The sequence below is a fragment of the Pistacia vera genome, unplaced genomic scaffold (genome assembly GCF_008641045.1).
Source record: "Pistacia vera cultivar Batoury unplaced genomic scaffold, PisVer_v2 Contig293, whole genome shotgun sequence".
Lineage (NCBI taxonomy): Eukaryota > Viridiplantae > Streptophyta > Magnoliopsida > Sapindales > Anacardiaceae > Pistacia > Pistacia vera.
The window spans coordinates 509,680-529,495 of NW_022196105.1; the positions used below are offsets into that span (position 1 = coordinate 509,680).

General features: G+C 36.7%; 3 protein-coding genes across 3 annotated transcripts; all 3 read right to left on the reverse strand.

Moving 5' to 3' along the window:
• Positions 1 to 1,627: 1,627 nt before the first annotated feature.
• Positions 1,628 to 2,605, reverse strand: LOC116135065 (2-hydroxyisoflavanone dehydratase-like). The gene has a single exon (XM_031420763.1). The coding sequence runs from the start codon at positions 2,603 to 2,605 to the stop codon at positions 1,628 to 1,630; it is 978 nt and encodes a 325-aa protein (XP_031276623.1).
• Positions 2,606 to 5,922: 3,317 nt separating this feature from the next.
• Positions 5,923 to 7,143, reverse strand: LOC116135020 (2-hydroxyisoflavanone dehydratase-like). The gene has a single exon (XM_031420720.1). The coding sequence runs from the start codon at positions 6,977 to 6,979 to the stop codon at positions 6,008 to 6,010; it is 972 nt and encodes a 323-aa protein (XP_031276580.1). The 5' UTR covers positions 6,980 to 7,143; the 3' UTR covers positions 5,923 to 6,007.
• Positions 7,144 to 7,582: 439 nt separating this feature from the next.
• Positions 7,583 to 14,914, reverse strand: LOC116135028 (ARM REPEAT PROTEIN INTERACTING WITH ABF2). The gene is made up of 19 exons (XM_031420732.1): positions 14,638 to 14,914; positions 14,392 to 14,549; positions 13,030 to 13,202; positions 12,818 to 12,938; positions 12,662 to 12,736; positions 12,453 to 12,547; positions 12,187 to 12,262; positions 11,765 to 11,872; positions 11,476 to 11,604; positions 11,298 to 11,366; positions 11,096 to 11,155; positions 10,842 to 10,965; positions 10,542 to 10,681; positions 9,847 to 9,910; positions 9,623 to 9,702; positions 9,222 to 9,286; positions 9,022 to 9,139; positions 8,805 to 8,929; positions 7,583 to 8,018 (listed from the first exon to the last, which is right to left on the reverse strand). Exons 1-19 carry the CDS (start codon positions 14,912 to 14,914, stop codon positions 7,928 to 7,930), a joined length of 2,148 nt encoding a protein of 715 aa, XP_031276592.1. The 3' UTR covers positions 7,583 to 7,927.
• Positions 14,915 to 19,816: the final 4,902 nt, after the last annotated feature.

The window sequence follows — 19,816 nt, forward strand, 5'->3', positions numbered from 1 at the left end:
TGGGATGGAAGTACCCGATCTGGACTCTTACCCATGTTAATTCCCCACCCCATTTTAAAAGTTTCTGGACCTGGTGTTATTCTGCTGTAGGCCTCATCTTTATTGACCCTTGAGCTCTACCCAATTTTAGCCTTGTTTTATCCATGACCCAATTTTTTTCCTCAATTCTGTGGGCCTAGTCCATAAGTTCAAATAGACTATTGGGCCTAGCTATCCTTAATTCAACCTTTATTTCTTCTTTTAGCCCACTAATAAATATACCCATTAGCAATTCTTCTTCAACCTCATGCATAGGCGCTACTAACAATTCAAACTGTTCCCTATACTCAGTTATGGTGGTTGTTTGCTTCAGCGTCACCAGTGACTCAAAGGCCGAGCCCTTGTACGATGGCCTGAATCTCTCTGTCACCGCCTTCTTGAAGGAGCGCCAATCTGTAAAGGGAACGCGAGAGTCAACCCACTAAAACCAGTTCAGCACTCGCCCTTCCATACACATCGCTGCTGCCTCTAGCTTTTCTCTTTCATCAAACTTGTTCACTTGGAAGTATCGGTCGGCCCTAAAGATCCAACCGTGTGGGTCCTCTCCGTTGAACACTGGTAGCTCCAACTTTCGCACACTCCGATCGTCTCCTCCACTCTCGCTGGATCGTGATTGATTCCTACTTCCACCATCGTTTTTAGTGCGAGTTTTCGACGACTCAATCTTCTCTTTGCTGCGATTCATGCTCCCTTCCTTCTCGTCTCTCAATCGAATCCATTCCCTTAACTCTAGCAGATAGTCCTTGATATTGCCAACATCTTCTTTTACACTACTAACATCCTCCTTAACACTCCCCATCTCTGTCTTGATTCCTTCCATTCTCACCTCCATTCTCCTATTCACCATTACCCACACCAAGATCTTTAGTTTGCTCTGATACCAATTTGATGGGAACCTCTATCAATTTAATACAAACCCAGCCACAAAAATAGTCCAAAACGCAAAAATGGCAATCCAATTCTAGAATTAAAACTTTATTGTATTGATTGAATTGAAATGAGAATTGAACATAACAAAATGGAAACAGCAACAAGCCAAAAGAACAGATAATTCCCAAGAGTAAAATGAACCCAGCATTTCGAGGAGCTGAGAGCCTCCCTATAATTTTCCCTCTAAAAATCTGCCTGTTATTTACAATTCATCTTTCCCCATTTATACCCAGACGTCACACCCACTACATGCCAATGCCACGTGGATAATTGCCCTCCCACTTGCAACCCACACGTTGTGTGCTTCTTCTATGCCTTTGGAGTGCTCCTTTTATAAATATGCACTGCGGTCCTATCACGGTGTAATAAAAAATAAGGGCAATATGGTAATAGCGTGTTTTACAGTTGTGTCAAGATTAAAAAATACTAACGATATGAATTTAAGGGTGGCAATCTGGAATTTATGAAAGCAAGGGTAAACACTTGCTTTTTCGCTAAACTTAGGGTGGGAAAATGTCATTTACTCACAATTATATTATAGGTTTATGTAAAATTACAAGGTAGTCCAATACAAAGAAAAATTTATATAAAAGCAAAGAAAAACCATAGATATACCTCAAACTGGAAGAAATTTTTGAAGGATAGATGATATATTAATCTACTTGAGAAGAAATAAAGCCAAACGTTTGATGATTTTCTTGGCATTTTCAGTCTCATAATTCAAAATATGAAAGGCATGGTCTTCTCCCTCCACTTCAACGAGCTCCACCTCTCCTTTCCACCCACTTTCCTTCACTGCATTATAGTATAAAACACCTCTGTCCCTCAGCACATCCAGTTCGGCAACACTCACCAGCAACCGAGAACAACCTAGTTGAGCCAAGCTTGGCGCTTCTGGGGCAACAAAATTTATCATCGGATTATCGATACCGCCGGGCGCTGTTGGATATAAAAAATTCCAAACTACATAAGGCACAAGCTTCTCACGTTCCGGACCTCCGATCTCTGACCCAATTGGCTTGGAACCCCAAAAGTATGGGTGAGTAAGAAAAGCTCCAACAATCTTTACACCACCGGGCAAGCTCTCTTTCCCAGCTCGCATCAGTATATTATGCGTAATGTTGGCTCCTGCATTATCTCCGCCTATAAAAACTCGTTCAAAGTCGCCATAAGTCGTCAACCACGGCTCCTTATTGTCGCCACTGTTATCAGCTGAATGTGATGCAATCCATTTCAGGGCAGTCCAGCAATCTTCATAAAGAAGAGGGATAGGAATTTCAGGAGCTAACCTGTACTCTACTGATATTGCAACAACTTTGGCTTCAGAAACTAAGCTGTTCATTAACTTAGTTTCAACCAAAGAGAAGGCAGATTCTAAGCAGAAGCCTCCACCATGAGTATAGACCAAAACGGGGAGTTTTTGGTTGGGTAATTGGGTAAGTTTTGGAATGTAAACTCTAGCTGAGATGTGGGGATTTTCAGAAATGGTTATGTCTTTGGATGAGACTCCAGTTTCTGGGTCCTGAAGCGATGGTGGGACATTGGTGGAGCCATTTAACCGGTGAACCGAACCATCTTTGTAAACCCGGAGAAAAGGAAGCAACTCTGAAGCAATTTCCTTGGCAACAGAACCCATTGTGATTGTGTGAAGAAGACCAAGAAATTAATTTTTCAGAATGAACTAAGAATTACATAAGATGGACTGTTGTAGAATGAATCTGCGCAGCCCAAACTGCAATTTCTGTGTACCATAATTACAATATTATCAAAATTTCTGCTTTCAAAATTAGGTGGTAATTGAGAGAGGGATACGCGTAGAGAAGAGAGGGCGGCTACACCAATTAAGTTGTGTAGCACCACAACAATATCATTATATACAAGTCAAAAACTTGGAAGTCATGCGTAGCATTCAGTGCATATATATATATATATATATATATAGACCATTATTTTGAAAAGCATGGAGCAGTGTGTATCAATCATCTTGAATTGATTACTTAATTTATCTACTTGTAATCTTCAGGTGTTAAGAGATGTGTTAAGTTCATTATTGACTGCTTTTGTGGACTCTGGGTGGCCTTAATTATAATTACACTTCACTACACTGATTTCAAATTTTAATTAAATGTAGTTTTACTGACCACTGCTACTTATGTTTCAGGTAACATGGAATTGCTGTATTTCCCTTGAGAAAAGCCCCAAGATCCCATTTTTCTTTTTACCCAGATTAGAAATAACTTGGTTTTATCAGTAACAGTTAATATTTATGAAAAATATAGCAAAGTGAATCTAAGTTTAAATCAAGGAAAAATTGTACAATAATAAACTATCAGTTAACTATTATACTAAAAAAAAAATAAAAAAATTAGAATCATTCATGTTTCATGTGCCAAGATCTCACCATTCTTTTAGACTTTATTACCAAAAAAACTAAGATGATCCCGAAACACGATGTGTTTCTAGAATTGCGGTACTCTTATATGCCATTTTGAGAAGATGGAGACTGTATTTTTGTGGAAGTTTTTATTGTAAGTTAATTAACGACGCAATATTATCACGTAATATTATAAAGAGGAAAGCGAGTTACAAACTTTCAAAACAATAAAAGCAACTTAATTTCATCTCTGGTCAACAACAACTGCCAACAGCTCATCCCAATTTCAACAACACAATTTATCATCCAAACCGGCAAACCCTCGGGCCTCAAAATCTTCTTTTTAAATTTTTTATAATAAATAATTATAAGAGTAAACGACTTTAACTTTTTTTTAATTTTTTATAATAAATAATTATAAGAGTAAACGACTTTTTCTCACCCAAATAAGAGTCTAATGACACTTTCTCACTTAAAAAGTTTCAAAATGCAACTTTACTATCCAAAGTACAGTTTCATTAGTAAATTTTGTTGTGAAGAATAGCAGGATAGTCAAAAATCCATTATAAGTAAGGACATAATGGTCATTTTAAAATTCTACTTTGCTGAGAAAACAGAGAACAACGAAAGGAGGGTGGCGATTCCTAACTAACGAACAACGAGTAACCAAGTGTCAGGGGTTGAGGGATTTTGAAGAGGAGAGGTTAGAGGTTGAAAGGGTGGTGAAAGATTAAATTTTGGTCGTCAAAATTGATAAAAAAAAAACAAAACCCTAGGTCGTGGAGAGCAGCAAACAGCATGCATTCACATAGGGAAGGTCAGGGGGTTTTGGAAATGGGAGGTCGAAGTTGATTGGTGGTCTCAAAAGGGATTTTCAACGTCGGAAGCGGCCAGAAAAGGAAAGAATCGTTCAAACCCACCATGTGTGGTGGTCAGCGAATGGAGGGGTTAGATGGATGGGAGTGGGAGGGGTTTTGATGAGGTAGTGATGAGGAGTAGGTGGTGGGGGTGGTGGTGGGAGGGCTCAAGGCACCGGATTCAAGCCGAAATGGCCTAAAAATGACAATCGCGCTGTGGGCGTGGGTCACGGGAAATCGACGTTGGTTCAACCTGATTTCAACTAGTTTTCTCACAAAACTCGACAAAAATCTTCTCCCATTCATCGATTGTGCCTTTTCCCTAGCCTAATTGTCCTTAATCGAGACAGATTTGCGTTTTTCTTCTCGAAAAAACCCATCCTTGCTCAACCACCGACCAAGGCCAAATCAGCCTTTTTCTAGTGTCGCCAATCTCTCCCACCACCACCAAAACACTCCCCTCACTTCCCTTGCCAAAACTCACTACCGTCCCACCCCTATTTGCCCTTCGTTTGTCAACCAGAAACTCGATTAGGTTTTGCATGCCATTTTCTTTTCTGGTCGATTCCGTCACCAAAAATTGTCCCTATCACCACCAATCGACTCACTGGCTCTTCCTCTCAAAATGCCTCAACATTCCCGATCTCATTTGCTCACCAATCATCAGCGATTGAACCTTAGGGTTTTTTTAGCTTTGATTGATGAATTGGGTTTGATACGTTCCCTTTTTTGTGCTTGGTGGGTTGAAAAACAGTTGAAAAATGTTTATTTGAAGTGTTTGTGGTTTGTTTGTTGATTTTTCGGTCGTCGACAGTCTCACCTTCCACATTCCCAATGTGCACACTAGCCGTTCGACAGAAGGTCGATAACAATTGTCGACAATGGAAGAGACTAAGAAGAGAAGAGAATGATATTTTCATCTTGACAATGAATATCACTATATTTAATAGAAATTATTACAATAACATAACGTTTGGATAGTAAAATTATATTTTAAAATTTTTTGGATAGGAAAGTATTATCAAGCAAATTATTTGGGTGGAAAAAGTTTTTTACTCATAATTATAAACCCTTTAAATACTAGATGCAAGGCTATGCCAAATGTTGTAGAACTTACTCCGACAATACTATAACATTCCCCTTCATAAGTATCGCAAAGTAAACAAAAGAAAAAAAAGTTTGTTCAACTATAGCTGTCATGTTCATGATTTTTTATTTTTCTTTCTACTTTTTTTTGACTATATACAGAGAATCATGTGCCACGTTCCCGCTTTTCTTTTCCACTTTATTCGTAGAGGCGCCCTTTAGGGTAAAATTATTGCCACTTTTTTATTAAAAATAAAGGCAACCCTATAAGGATTCACCAACGCACAAAGCCTAAATGATGGATGAATGGTCGTTGTCTGGATATTCAAAAAAATATCTACTTAACCCACATCCCTTTCAGGTTAAAAATTATCTTTGTACTAAGCAAATCTGGACCAGACATATGGCAACGATGTACTCACAGATGTGCCAAATTTCCAGGGATTAAAATCAACGACAGAGAGTTCTGATAAGAATCCCTCAAAACGTTTTGGGAAAAAAAGGCAATGCAATCTTATCATCATACAAAGCATCTAGTTCTCCACAAAGTAGAGACTTTAAGAACAAGAATCTGGATACTATTAAACATGAAACGCTTAGCTAAATTACAATCACAAGCTGTAAAATTTTGAAAAGTAGAAGGGAAACTCAAGGTGGGACTGTAAATCCCTAAATCCTTAACCTGTTTATTTGTAGAAAGTCAAGGAAAAGATGATTGAGTCTACTTGATAAGAAAAGAAGCCAAGCGTTTGATCATTTTCTTCGCATTTTCAGACTCATAATTCAAGATATGGAAGGCATGTTCCTCGCCCTCCACATCAACAAACTCTACCTCTCCTTTCCACCCACTTTCCTTCACTGTGTTATAGTATAAAACACATCTACTCCACAGCTCATCCAGTTCAGCAGCACTCACCAGCAACCGACAACACCCAAGTTGAGCCAAGCTTGGCGCATCGGGGGTATTGAAATTCATCATCGGATTATCAATACCACCAGGTGCAGTTGGATATAAAAACCTCCAAACTTGATCAGACACAATCTTCTCTCTGTTTTCGGTAACCTCTCTCCCAACTGGCTTGGAACCCCAAAAATATGGGTGTGTAAGAAGACCTCCATAAATTTTTACACCACCAGGCAGGCTTTCTTTGCCCGCTCGCATGAGTATATTATGCGCAATGTTGCCTCCTGAACTATCACCACCGATGAAAACTTTTTCAAAGTTTCCATAAGTTGATAACCATGGCTCCTTATTGCCACCTTCAGCAGGAGAATGGGAACAAACCCATTGGAGAGCCGTCCAGCAATCTTCATAAATCCCAAGGATAGGATTTTCAGGAGCTAGCTGGTACTCTATTGATATTGCAACGATTTTGGCTTCAGCAACCAACGTGTTCATTAGTTTAGTTTCAACTAAAGAGAAGGCAGATTCGATGCAGAAGGCTCCACCATGGTAATACACCAAGACTGGGAGTTTTTGGGTGGTGACTTGGGTGAGTTTGGGAAGATAGACTCTAGCTGAGATTTTAGGTTTTTCAGAAACAGTTATGTCTTTGGATGAGACTCCAGTTTCTGGGTCTTCAGGCGATGGTGGCACAATCGGAGAGCCTCTTGTTCGTTCAACCGATCCATCTTTGTAAATACGGAAAAACGGGGGAAGTTCTGACACTACTTCCTTGTCCATGGAACCCATATTGAGAGATTGGAGAAATGTGTCAAGTGTGAAGGAAGAAAGCTAGAAAATATCTTTTGACTGGCTTGATGTTGGTGAACTATGACACACCCATGTGTCATTGCGTTTTATAGTGTGCAAAGCCTACTCACAGTCATACCGGCCAAAATAAGTTGACCGTTGCCCTAATGTCAACATTCTTTTCTGAAAATTAGGTGCTGAGCGGAAAGGGATGGTTGGGAGGGGAAGACTATCAAATTTGTATATTCTATTATTACTGAGATAAGCTTTGGGGTTTGAGTCTTTGACAGTTAGTTATACATTAAAATATTCACTTGTCCATTTATGGTCCTCATGTATGCCCGTTAACGCATAGAAGGTGGAGAATCACATCCCTGGCAACTCGTCAATTGGAGAGGTTTACCACGAATATTTGTTGTGTTAACCCAACAAAATCCCCTCAACCCACTAAAAGCTTCATCCAAATAATACTTGTTCTATCATGGAATTTTGTTTTATTTGAACATTACAGTTGACACTTAACACAAATGGAGATATGTTTTGATAAGAATCGAATCCAGCAGACAAGAAGCCTACTTATTGCACATGCAAAAGATACATCTCTCACTGAAGAGTTCTTAAAATACATTTCTGAGTTTACAACCATCACAATCCATGAAAAGCAATAATGTTTTGTGAAGGCGCAATACCCCAACCCAAGACAAAGGGCTTGAAGAAGAAAGTTACAGTGAGTCTACAAACAACATAACTCTCTGGCATCAGGGACAGGAATGATTATGAGCCCGCAGAAAGAAACTTACAGTGAGTCTACAAACAACATACCTCTGGCATCAGGAATGGTTATGAGCCACCCAATTAGAATCTGTAATTGGCTCGATAACAGTGAGAAGATCTACTACTTTCTGTACACCGTATCTAGTTAGAGTTGAAGAATCAATGACTGGCCATCTATAGCCGCATATGTTGGTTAGGTTTAGTGAGAGCTTTCGCAAAGTAATTGTGGATTTCTGGTAAAATACGCTGGACCAGATGGGAATGCCTGCGAATTGTCATCATGCAGATAATTTCAGCCAATGATGATAACATGTTATAGCAGCAGTCATGAAAATCTCCTCATTTCACTCCACAGGAGAATTATCCATTTCAGAATTTCAAAAGGAAATCAAGACAGTAGAACAGATCACTGTCATTATTTTTTATGAGCTGAAGCAAAATTCATTTGAAAAATATGATCTGCAAAGATGTCATTTGGACACCCCATGTTCTACTGCTTGAATCAACATCAGTGTAAGCTTATTCAACCATGCAAGCTCCCGTTCATACAACTTACTTCCTCCCATAGCTTAAACACTTGATAATTACACGAAACTTCTTGCATGATGGATAAAAAGAAAATTCAAAAAAAAAAATTATTATATTTATAAAACAACGTATAAACCAGTTAATAAGGAAAGGCCAAATTTATTACTAGAAGAACATCAAAATCTTCTAACAGTAAAAGGTAATTACTGTCATTTATTTCAGTGAACAGATTCAATATGACCAGGTTCTACAAGAACTCTCCTCCCCAGTGACAGCGAAATCAATTATTTCCCAATCTAGGTATTGCAAAGAAAATATATCTACAATGTCCACCTTATTAAATTTTCTATTACATAACTAATACATTTTAATCGGCTGACTTACCTTAACACACCCAACTACATCAATATTTAAAATTTTTTCCTCTCCATCAAACAACAGAAGTGGAAAACAACAGAAGTTCTAAGTTAAAAAAGCAAAGAAGACAAGATCAGGAACATGCCAGAATGGTAAAAGAACATACCCGGGTCTTGCACTCAGTTTATCAAACTGCTCCAAGATGAACAAGACACATGTGTGCCTCAATGATATAGCATTGAAGGCTTCTGAAAGTTCATACATGCTAGAAACATTTTCCAACGATATATCCTAAAAATAAAAATAGCATATTCATAAGACAATCACTTCCAATATACAAGCAGCACTTAACCTAAAAATAGAAACCAGCATTTGTAGCTCACCTGCGCGATTGTGTATTCACAGAGTCGCTTAAGTCCCTCCAAGAGATACTGATCAGCAGCTCTGAGGAGATCTTGTGCAATATCTAATGTAACATCTACAGATCCGGTGTATATAAATCTGTTCCAGGACAAATGCAGTAAATTAGAAATGCTCACAGGGAAGGAATTGTAAGAAACTGGAAGGCACAGAATTCAAATACCTCATCATCAACTCGAAAACCTCCCATCTAATGTTAGGAATTTCAATGTCCCTAGCATCCTTCTCCTGCAAGAAAATGCCAACATAAACTGATTAAAATATGCATATCATTAAGGTGTCAATGCTTTCAGTCATTTAATGTGCATTTCGGTTTTGATTTAAAGACAAATGCACAATTGATTGCTTAAGCTGTAATTTACTAAAAACATGTCTTAGTTAAAAGTTTGGGTCAGATAAATTTTGAGCACAAAATCCATGGGCAGTAGAGGGAATATCTCATATCATTCACACAACCAAAGAATTAACAGTGCAATTCTCCCATAACCAACATTATGAAACCGTACAACACCCCACCTCAACCCCAAAATAGAAATGAATAAAGCATTATATACAGAAACACACCCGGTAACCACCATCAAACATTGCACGAAATGCATCTGAAGAAGCAAGTAGACATATTCGATGGGCATAAAACCGTTTACCTGCAGCAAAAGATGAAAATTTAGATTGAAAGAAGGGATTCATACTAACAGAACTTTTATCCTGATAACCATTCAATTATTCCCCAAAAGGTTCCAAATATTAAGTGAGCTGAAGTCAATAGTATTAAAAATATAACAATCAACCTTCAACTAGAAAGGTAACATCTGACAAGGTAGCACTGTTTACATACTGTTCGCCTAAGTAAACCTGCACCAAGAAGAAATACTTTAATCATTTAGAAAAGAGATAATTTAACCTTAGTCTTAAATGCATGTCAGAGATTTAAAAGCCTTTACCAGTGCAACTGGGTCAAACTCAAAAATCTTAAAATCTTCCATCAAATATATTAGAAAACAAAAGTTAACTAGATAAAAAGAAAAATTCTAGGAACTGCTCAAAGCCATTTTTTTCCTTTGCTATAACAAATTTTAAATATCTTGAAAGTGAGATATATTGTGGCATTGATGTCAAGTCAACAAACGTGAACAGCTTATTCACAAGTCCAGTGGTAAAATAATAAGACAAAGATGTAGTAGTGGTTCAACTGTCATCTCTCTCTGAATGTCTCAACTAGATCTGACGGGGCCAGATTTTGGAGTGTTTAAATGGTCGGAGTAGGAAAGGGGAAGGGAAATCTCTGAGTCAATTCATTACAGGCTTTATAGCACCAGGTTAGAAAGTCACCACAACCTCCTCAACTATACTTCAGTAACTTCTATGGTTGCTTGCAAGCATGCAAAATAATCATTTTTTGATGTGGAACAGTGAACCTTCCCTCCCCGTTAAAAGTTAAATATGTAAAGGCCATGGAACAAAATGAACAGCTTTGACAGCTTACCTGTGGTGTTGGAGACGGGGGAGCTGCATCCATGGGAGAAAGTGTCATTGCCTTGTTGGCCAACTTGTAAAGAGCCACAGCACCGTCAAGTTGCTGTTTAGTGCTCGTAGAACCAAGAAGCCCAAGAAGCAAGTCCAATCCTACAGGGAAAAAAAAAAAAAAGAACTATAAACTGAGTGTGCTAAGCATCTCAATCCATCAAGAACATCTGAACCCAAACTTCACAACACTTTTAATTCCCATCAACAATAAAAATGCAAATGTATAATTAGTGAAGAATATAACTAAGAATGCACATACCACCATTGTCAATGAATATAGTTCTCTGATCTTCAGGGGAACAAAGATGAGCAAGAGCCAAAGCAACTCGTCTTTGGACAGACTTCTCTGCCACACGCATCATATATAACAAATGGTTCAAAACCTACATAAAAGGAAGCAGGGGATGACACTCTCTTAACACAAGAACCCACTGAAACATTTAACCAGAAACAGAACAAATGGGATAATATTTCAATGATATAAAAGTAAAAGATTGGCAAGAAAATATTCACTCGTCCATGAATCTTCTCTTCCAATCTTTTCAATGTCTTTGCTACGCAATCTTTGGTTGCCTGCAAGAATATTTATTTATATACTCATTACAGTTGGTTCAACAGGGAAAAGGATGAACAATCACTCTTTGACGTATGTAAAGACAATTAAAAGAACAGATATCCCAAAGCTAATTTTTCAAAAATAAAGAGACAAACGTACTTGAACAATAAATTCTCCATCCTGAAGCTTTTGCACACCTCCCACCCTAATAAAATCAGATACATTATCCTATGAAAGAAAATTGTACCAATGAAATAGTGTTAATAACTTGTAAAAACAATAAAATATGAACTCAGTTGTAATACTCATAAAAAATAAAAATAAAACCATAGCATACCTCATTATCTGCAAGACCATAAAGAGCAAATGCAGCATTATGTTGCAGAGAACCATTTTTTGAATCAAGAAGCTTCAGCAATGGCACTAAACCACCATTATGAGCAATTCCAGCTTGGTTGTGTGTGTCCTGAATTCAAAAACTGCTTTAAGCCAAACAGAATGTGACTACACAAGCAATATAGTCATCTAGAGTCATTATACTATCTTAGAAAGCCTGATCTACAATGCTAATAGCACCCATGATGGGTGACTAAGATAAGGAAAAGTAAGATTCAAAATATAACAACCTGTGCCAACCTCCCCAAGGCAAAGGCTGACATTTCTCTCAGTTGCACATCAGGTGATTGGAGCATCTCAATTAGAGGCCGAACAGCACCCCTCTGTACAATGTGAACCTGCAAAAATTACACCTTCAAGATTGAAAACAGATACAAGGCAAAGAAATAAAATAACAATTGATGGAAAATCATGGATGGATGAGAAAAGCACACTCATGACCATGGATAAGCTATCAGGAGATCAAAAATAATCCTTGAAGAAGGACAGTGAAAAAGAAAGGTGAACTTGAATTATTTGATATTTCCATTTTCCACTATAAGAGATTCAGTTTCAATTACATCCTTCCATCTTAATAGCCAACAGACATTGGAGAAGAACCTGAATTTTAGAAAGGAAACATAAGATAAAAGATAAGGCAATCTCTATCCACCTTGCAATCAGAATCAGTTGCCGCAAACTGTCCAAGTAATAAAGCCGCTTCCCTTTGGCTCTCAGAGCAGCAGGAGCTGTCATCCGACAAATGAACTTAATAATTTACAAAAGGAAAATAAAACTTAACGCATTTATTAAGGAAAAGACCCTAGATAATATGTAAAATAAGAACTAAAATAGAAAAGCTTCTGCAAATGTATGAGAATGGCATCACAAGGATCCTGCAGAAAAAACAAAAGGGGGGGAAATGAAACTTATACATACCTAAGTAAACCAATAACAGGTTGCAATGCTCCAGCGGCAAGAACTTCTTTCTTAATATTTGGGGATGAGTGTACAAGATTTCCAATCACTCCAACCTGCAAATCATCAAAAACTATTTCATTCTACATCCAATATGAAGTGCAAATACAAAATATCACATTGAAGTATTTCCACAAACTAAAAAGGAAGTTATTATAATAAGATCTTACTGCTTCATAATGAATAGCAGCATCTTCAGATCGAAGCATTAGAATGAGGGTAGGAAGAGCATTGCATTCAACAATCTGCCAACAATAGTATTTTTATCATTTATAAAGGCCAAAGCAAACCTAACAAAATGCAATTTTTAGAGAAAGGCCAATCACCTGATTTTTATTTTCATCATTTTTAAATGCCAAAGTTCGCAAGGCCCCAGCAGCTGCTCTTTGCACCTTTGTATCAGTAAATTCAAGCAACTCAACAAGAGGTGGAATCCCACCTTCCATCCTGCTTATCCATTCCAGATGACCAATCAATAAATATGATAACAATTGCTAAATAGCAGACTCAAAACTAAAACATACAAAAATTGGCAAACCTGACACGTGTTTTAATGTTGCTATTCTCATGAGCAAGGTTGGTGATAGCATCAGCAGCTCTTCTAATGACACTATTGACAGCACGGGAACCACAACTGTCCTTGTGCCTCTTCAGCAAATTCACAAGATGTGACAAGGCCCCATTGTCAACTATAAGTTGTTGATGCTCTGGCTGTTAACATCGAAACAAACAATAATCAGCAGTCCAGTGATATGGTATAGACTACTTCCCTTTAAGTTTCACCATCCAAATTTATTGCAATTATAATAAGAATAGTCATCAAATGATGTAAAACCTATTGAAAATAACAATATTGGCTATAACATACAGCTAAGACTCTGAAAAGACTTTTAAAAAATGCAAAGGAAAATAGCATCCTCATCAAAGTAGAACCCTTTTACTTACACTTTAGTCCTTTTCATTTTACGGATGACTAATGTGGAGGAAGGCGGAGGAGAAAAGGAGAGGAGGCGTGATTAAAAAGAAAAAAAAAAAAAAAAATTTGAGATATTCCCAGCAAACTACTTAAATCACTAGTATATGCTTAAACAAATTTTTTTTCTAATTTAACTGTGCTTTGATCTTGGGGAAAGAGATACAAGGAGCAAAGTACAAGGAAAATCATTTTTTTTTCAATTACTGTGGAACATACTGGGAAAAGAGAACATTATAGGAAGTTGGGAAAATAAAGGGAAGTTGGCAGAAAATTTATCACGGTAGTGGCCGATTTACAGAGCAAATTTTAATGTTTTTCAAAGTTATAATTTCATGTAGTTTGCTATGACAATGACCATGAATAAAATTCAATGAAGTTCTTCAGTTTTTTTTCCCTTGTTTTTCTTCTCTATCTAAGAAAACATAAAATTCCATTTCCTTTTTTTTCATTTCTCCAAGTTTTTTCATGTTTTCTGGTTTCCTCTCCTCTCTCCCTCTCACATATAATATATACACATATACATATACTTTATTATAACTATGATCGGAGTTTGCAACTCATGAAAAATAAATTGCATTAATCTTTTTTAGCCTCATCAAGATGATAATACTATTCCTCAAAATCCAATATAAGATAAAATGGTGCATGCAACTGTCATCACAACAACTAAACAAGTTTACAAACGGCCTTAGCAACTATAATGCACAATAATAACAAAAAAGCACTTCTTTGCTATCTAAATAATTCAATTCTCAACATCTTATCTTCACTTCTCGTTATAGTAAATTCCAACTATCTATACAATTTTCCCAAAATTTCATTGAAAAATCAAATATATTACAAATATTTCCCCAGTTAACAATATTAATCACTATAACTTAACCACGAATTTACAACCAGAAGAAAATATAATAATTAGATCACCTTTACAGCCAGAAGACCAAGGGCGAAAGCGCTTCCTTTCTCGACTTCATGCTCAAACGGCTTTGTACCACGGTCAGTCTCAGTTGTCGGCGGCGCCTGTAGATGCTTCACCAAAGCCAAAACCGCTCCACCTTCAACAATCCAGTTCACAACCTCCTCTGCGACAGTAAACAACAAATTTTTGCATATATCAACTGCAAATAAAGCGAGATCGATGACCTGTTCGGTTTTTTAAAGGTGCCGTACCGTTTTTGGCGAGCTCGGCTAGGACATGAGTGGCGCGTTTGGCGGCGGCGCGATCAGCTTCCAGCCAAGAGAAAGCGGTGTTAAGGATATTAACCTGCGCACTAACCTCGCACAATAACGCTTGTCGCGCATCGGAGGGAGGTACAGAAGAAGACGAAGAAGAGATCTCTCGTTGTTGTTGCTGTTGTTCATCTTCGATAACTATTTCTTCCTCTAGTTTCCGCTTTTGCCCCTTCCTCTCGGGGACGCTCTGGTCATGGCGTCTCTGCGAATCCATCAATTAAGACACTGGAGAAGCGAAAGAGAGGAGTGTGATCACAAATGAAACTGAGATTTGAAAACGGATGAGAGAGTAAGGGTAGTTTAGGTATTTCTCAAATACTCTTTTTCTCTTCTTTTGTTGTGTCGGAATTAAAGGTTGGACCGGCCACGTAATTTCCGTTCTGAGATTAAAAAAAAACATAAATAAAAGGCTATCGTGCGCTCCCGCCGGAATGGGTGAAAAGGCTAACATGCGCATACTTTGCTTAGATAGTGGGTGGAANTCCTCCTCTAGTTTCCGCTTTTGCCCCTTCCTCTCGGGGACGCTCTGGTCATGGCGTCTCTGCGAATCCATCAATTAAAGACACTGGAGAAGCGAAAGAGAGGAGTGTGATCACAAATGAAACTGAGATTTGAAAACGGATGAGTGAGTAAGGGTAGTTTAGGTATTTCTCAAATACTCTTTTTCTCTTCTTTTGTTGTGTCGGATTTAAAGGTTGGACCGGCCACGTAATTTCCGTTCTGAGATTAAAAAAACACATAAATAAAAGGCTATCGTGCGCTCCCGCCGGAATGGGTGAAAAGGCTAACATGCGCATACTTTGCTTAGATAGTGGGTGGAAGGATGGGCCCATGACAAATACGAGGGTCCACTTTTTTAATGGTGGGGCCCTGTATGGTGCACGTTTGTATGGATTTGGAGGTGTACCGTATTGGATTTTGTGTTTGAATCATGTCATCGTGCTCACAATTCGTGAATGATTTCACGTATATTCTTTTAAGCCAAATTTCAAATTAATTAGGTTCATTCATGTATTCCTGAGGAAACGAGTTTAATTACAAAAGCAAGAAAAGAAAGGCATGTTCGATACCCCGTCCTTAAAGTACTGGTTTAGCAAAGTATTTTAACGAAATTATATTAGTCAAATCATTTCGACTAATTTTGTAAAAAACAAAATAATTATTAATTCATTTTATTTAAATATATACGATTTAATTTTATTTAAGAATGCATATGGGTGACAAAGATTTAATCATAGGCAAGTTAACACAACTCTGATTATTTCATAAAATTGTTTTTCGGTGATTTCAAACAAGATTATTATGTTTAAATTCTGATCAATTTTTTTTTTTTTAATAATCGTAGACCCGTTTGCGTATACCTTAACTAATCCACGATGTCATTGAATATCTTATAGTCTCAATGTTTCAGGATAAGCTATAAATGTAATAGGTGACCTCAAAGTGGTTCGAACCCCTCTTGATCATGTTTTGATTGTTCAAGTTAATAACTTTACAATAATAAGATCATCTAATCCTTATTTGGCTACTTCATAGATATGTATTATGAACAAATCATTCACACAAGAGATATATTAGTGGTTATATTTATATAAAAAATCGAGATATAATAATATTATATAAGATTTTCTAAATGATAATAAATTAATAATTCATATACAAACTAACATGTTTTAATATGATTTGATGACTTTAGATTAAAAAATAACTAAATAATTAAAAATAATTATATGGCAAACATATAAGATTGGCACGGCAGTTTATAGTGAATAGTTTATATATATAATATTACACGGTAATTTATAGAGAATAGTTATATATATAACATTACCCTTTTTCAGAGGAGTCCTAGAGTAATGGTTGAGGAGTGGAGGTCCTCTAAAGTCGATGTCATGGTATGTATTTAGAAGTTAGCCATTTATTTAGATTGGGGAGAATCCAATGAAAGGTGGAATTATAAGATGAAGGGACGTGAATGGGACCATCCCACAAAAATTTGGCCCCATATTCAACTGCGCTGGACTGTATGGCACAACAAGTGTTGACAAATCTAGGCCCATGTTTGTCCATTAACCAAATCTTAAAAGATAGTGTATTAAGTTAATTAATTAAGTGCTTATAATTTAGTAGTTCTAGACACAAAACTCCATTATTGTTGCGCATAAGTACAATCATGATTCATGAATGGGAGTAGTTAATTACTGTGTAAACATAAACCATTATATAATTTGCAATTTATTAGTAATTATTGATTAAAAATTGTTTTCCTTTTGTTTAACCCAAAAATGATTATTGATTAGGGATATGTACAGTAGAATTAGCATCTTGATTAATGATTAATTTTCTTAACCAAATATTGCTTGTTCACGTAAGTGTAATGAATTCATCAAAACTATAAGTAATTGCCCCATTGTTATACCACACGGGATCGCTTGGACTTAAAAACAACACATATTGACATGATTGTGAATCATAATTTGGGGTGAGTCATTCTTTTAATTTTCATTTAATTGAAATCTTGATTCAAACTTACATTACCAATGTTACCGAGATTATCAATTATAACCATATGTTTAGCATTTAACCTCCAATTAATTGGTCATAATAATAATAAAAGAAAACTTATAAACTCCTGTCAATAACTTGTACAAGGAATTGAATAGTATTTTTTAACATTTTATCTTTTATCAAGTTCATACCTCCAACTCATCGTGTAAAATAATCTGTTTAAAGATAAACTGTTACAAAATCATAAACTTAAAAACTGAAAATTTTCTAATTAAATTTGTTTCTAACGAACATTTTATATGGTTAATAATAACAAATTAGACTGTGTTTGATAGAGTATTTAGAATAGTATATTGAGTTGGATTGTTATTACGGGAATAGGATTTGAATTTGAAAATGCGTTTGGTTAATTTTTGAAAAACATTTTCTGGAATTTTCTTTTAATCCCCTACATTTGTTAATTTGGCTAAACACTCCTACAATAAAAGTTTTAAAATTAACAAAAACACTTTCACCCACCCATTAAATGCTAACAGTCAGCCGTCACCCCCGGATGGTGGCTGAAAGTTACCAAAATAGGGTGCGACTAGCTGGATCTAACCGGTAGTGTGTCGATCTAACATTTTCCTACTAGATCAATGAAACAGCTAGATCTACGACCAAAGATCTACACGAGAGGCCTCGAACTAAGAAGCTCATGGATAATGAAACTTCATTTTGTTCTTTAACCATCAAGTCACCCATTGATGGTTGACACCAGTGTTCTGAAAACCTGACTGGACCAGTTCAACTGGGAACCGACATCATCTTCGATTCAGTGTCCTCTGAAAACCAGTATTCTTAATCAAATCAGATTGAACCGCGGTTGGACCGTTGGAATAGTGTCGAATCACGGTCCAATCGAGACTCAATCCTGCCGAATTTTGGCATCGTTCGAGGGAGATAACACCACCATAAGACTTGACAACATATCCATAACAAAACCCATCCATTTTCAGTGGTCGTTGTCTAGCCTTTTGTCGCTCGTCGTCCACAAATCGTTCACGCAATCGTCAACCTTATTTCTTGATTCTGGAAAATTCCGAAGTCGTTATAACTCCTTGACACCACCATAAGATTCGCCGGTACCTCTACATCAAAAGCTCCATCATTCCAAACTTCCATTGGCTGTCGATTGCTGTCCACCATTGTTCACGCAACCGTCGACCTTCTTTCTTGATTCCGGAAAATTTCGGTACCGGTAGAACTCTTTGACACCGCCATAAGATTCGTCGGCACCTATACATCAAAAGCCTCATGATTCCAAACTTCAATTGGTCGTCGATCATCGCTATTGCCACCACGTACCAGTCTCTTCGCGCAACAAGGGTATTTTAGATAGATTTCAAATCTCAAGGGAGTCATGCGTAATTATTTAGGATTGTTTTTGATGAATTTCAAACATTTAGGGACTAAAAAAATTTTGTAGAATACGATCAAACCGACCGATCCAATCGACCGATCAAACCAAAAACCATACCCTTGAACGAGTCAAGGCCGGTCAGGTTTTAAGAACATTGGTTGACACTGGTGTATATTACTATAACATATATTTTAATTGCCTTACAATGACAATTTACTCCGTCGTTGGGAAGAATCAGTCAAGAATTCATAATATTGGATTAGGTAAAGCTACACTTATATCTACTGTATACACGGATGGTTTCGTAACAGCAACATAATATTAGAATTCATATTTATGTTGACCCACTCAATAAAAACCAAAAAACATAATTCACGCTAACTAATTTGTTGGTATTAACATTGAAACTAAACAATTTGGGCCCGAATTTTTGTCATCAAATTGGACGTTCTTCCATCACCATTTTTGCTACCTATCCATCTAATTACATTTAACATTTTACACATAGACGATAATTAACCCAGTTAAACTTTAAATTTATGTAGGCAAAAGGATTAAAATTATATTTTAAAATATGTTTACTGAAAAAACTATCTTTTTCGAAATTATTTATAAATGTAAAATTAATATTGTTAAATACTGGATTTGTGCGTGTGGTTAGTGGTTGCCAAACTCAGCGCACAACTAACGTCAGCGTCAATGACTTGGCCCAATGTTTTCCCGCGTCAAGACCAAATAAACTATAATTAAAAAAAATAAAAAATAAAATTCCTTTCTCTTCCACAACTCCAATTCCTTGCTTCCATGACTCACTCAACTCCAACTCTCCTTAGACCCGTTCACCCTTCAACAAACACTTAAACAGAAAACCCCCCTAAATCTTTCTCATGTCAACCTTTTCTCTTCGCNCCAGTTAAACTTTAAATTTATGTAGGCAAAAGGATTAAAATTATATTTTAAAATATGTTTACTGGAAAAATATCTTTTTCGAAATTATTTATAAATGTAAAATTAATATTGTTAAATACTGGATTTGTGCGTGTGGTTAGTGGTTGCCAAACTCAGCGCACAACTAACGTCAGCGTCAATGACTTGGCCCAAAGTTTTCCCGCGTCAAGACCAAATAAACTATAATTAAAAAAAATAAAAAATAAAATTCCTTTCTCTTCCACAACTCCAATTCCTTGCTTCCATGACTCACTCAAC

Bases quoted from the DNA above. Each gene is read 5' to 3' on its own strand.
- LOC116135065 (XM_031420763.1), bottom strand. From the start codon at position 2,605: ATGGGTTCTGTTGCCAAGGAAATTGCTTCAGAGTTGCTTCCTTTTCTC.
- LOC116135020 (XM_031420720.1), bottom strand. From the start codon at position 6,979: ATGGGTTCCATGGACAAGGAAGTAGTGTCAGAACTTCCCCCGTTTTTC.
- LOC116135028 (XM_031420732.1), bottom strand. From the start codon at position 14,914: ATGGATTCGCAGAGACGCCATGACCAGAGCGTCCCCGAGAGGAAGGGG. The intron at 11,156-11,297 runs GTACGTTTGTCT...ATATTCTTGCAG, and splicing joins ATGGAGAATTTATTGTTCAA to GCAACCAAAGATTGCGTAGC. The intron at 8,019-8,804 runs GTATGTTCTTTT...GACAATTCGCAG, and splicing joins AAACTGAGTGCAAGACCCGG to GCATTCCCATCTGGTCCAGC.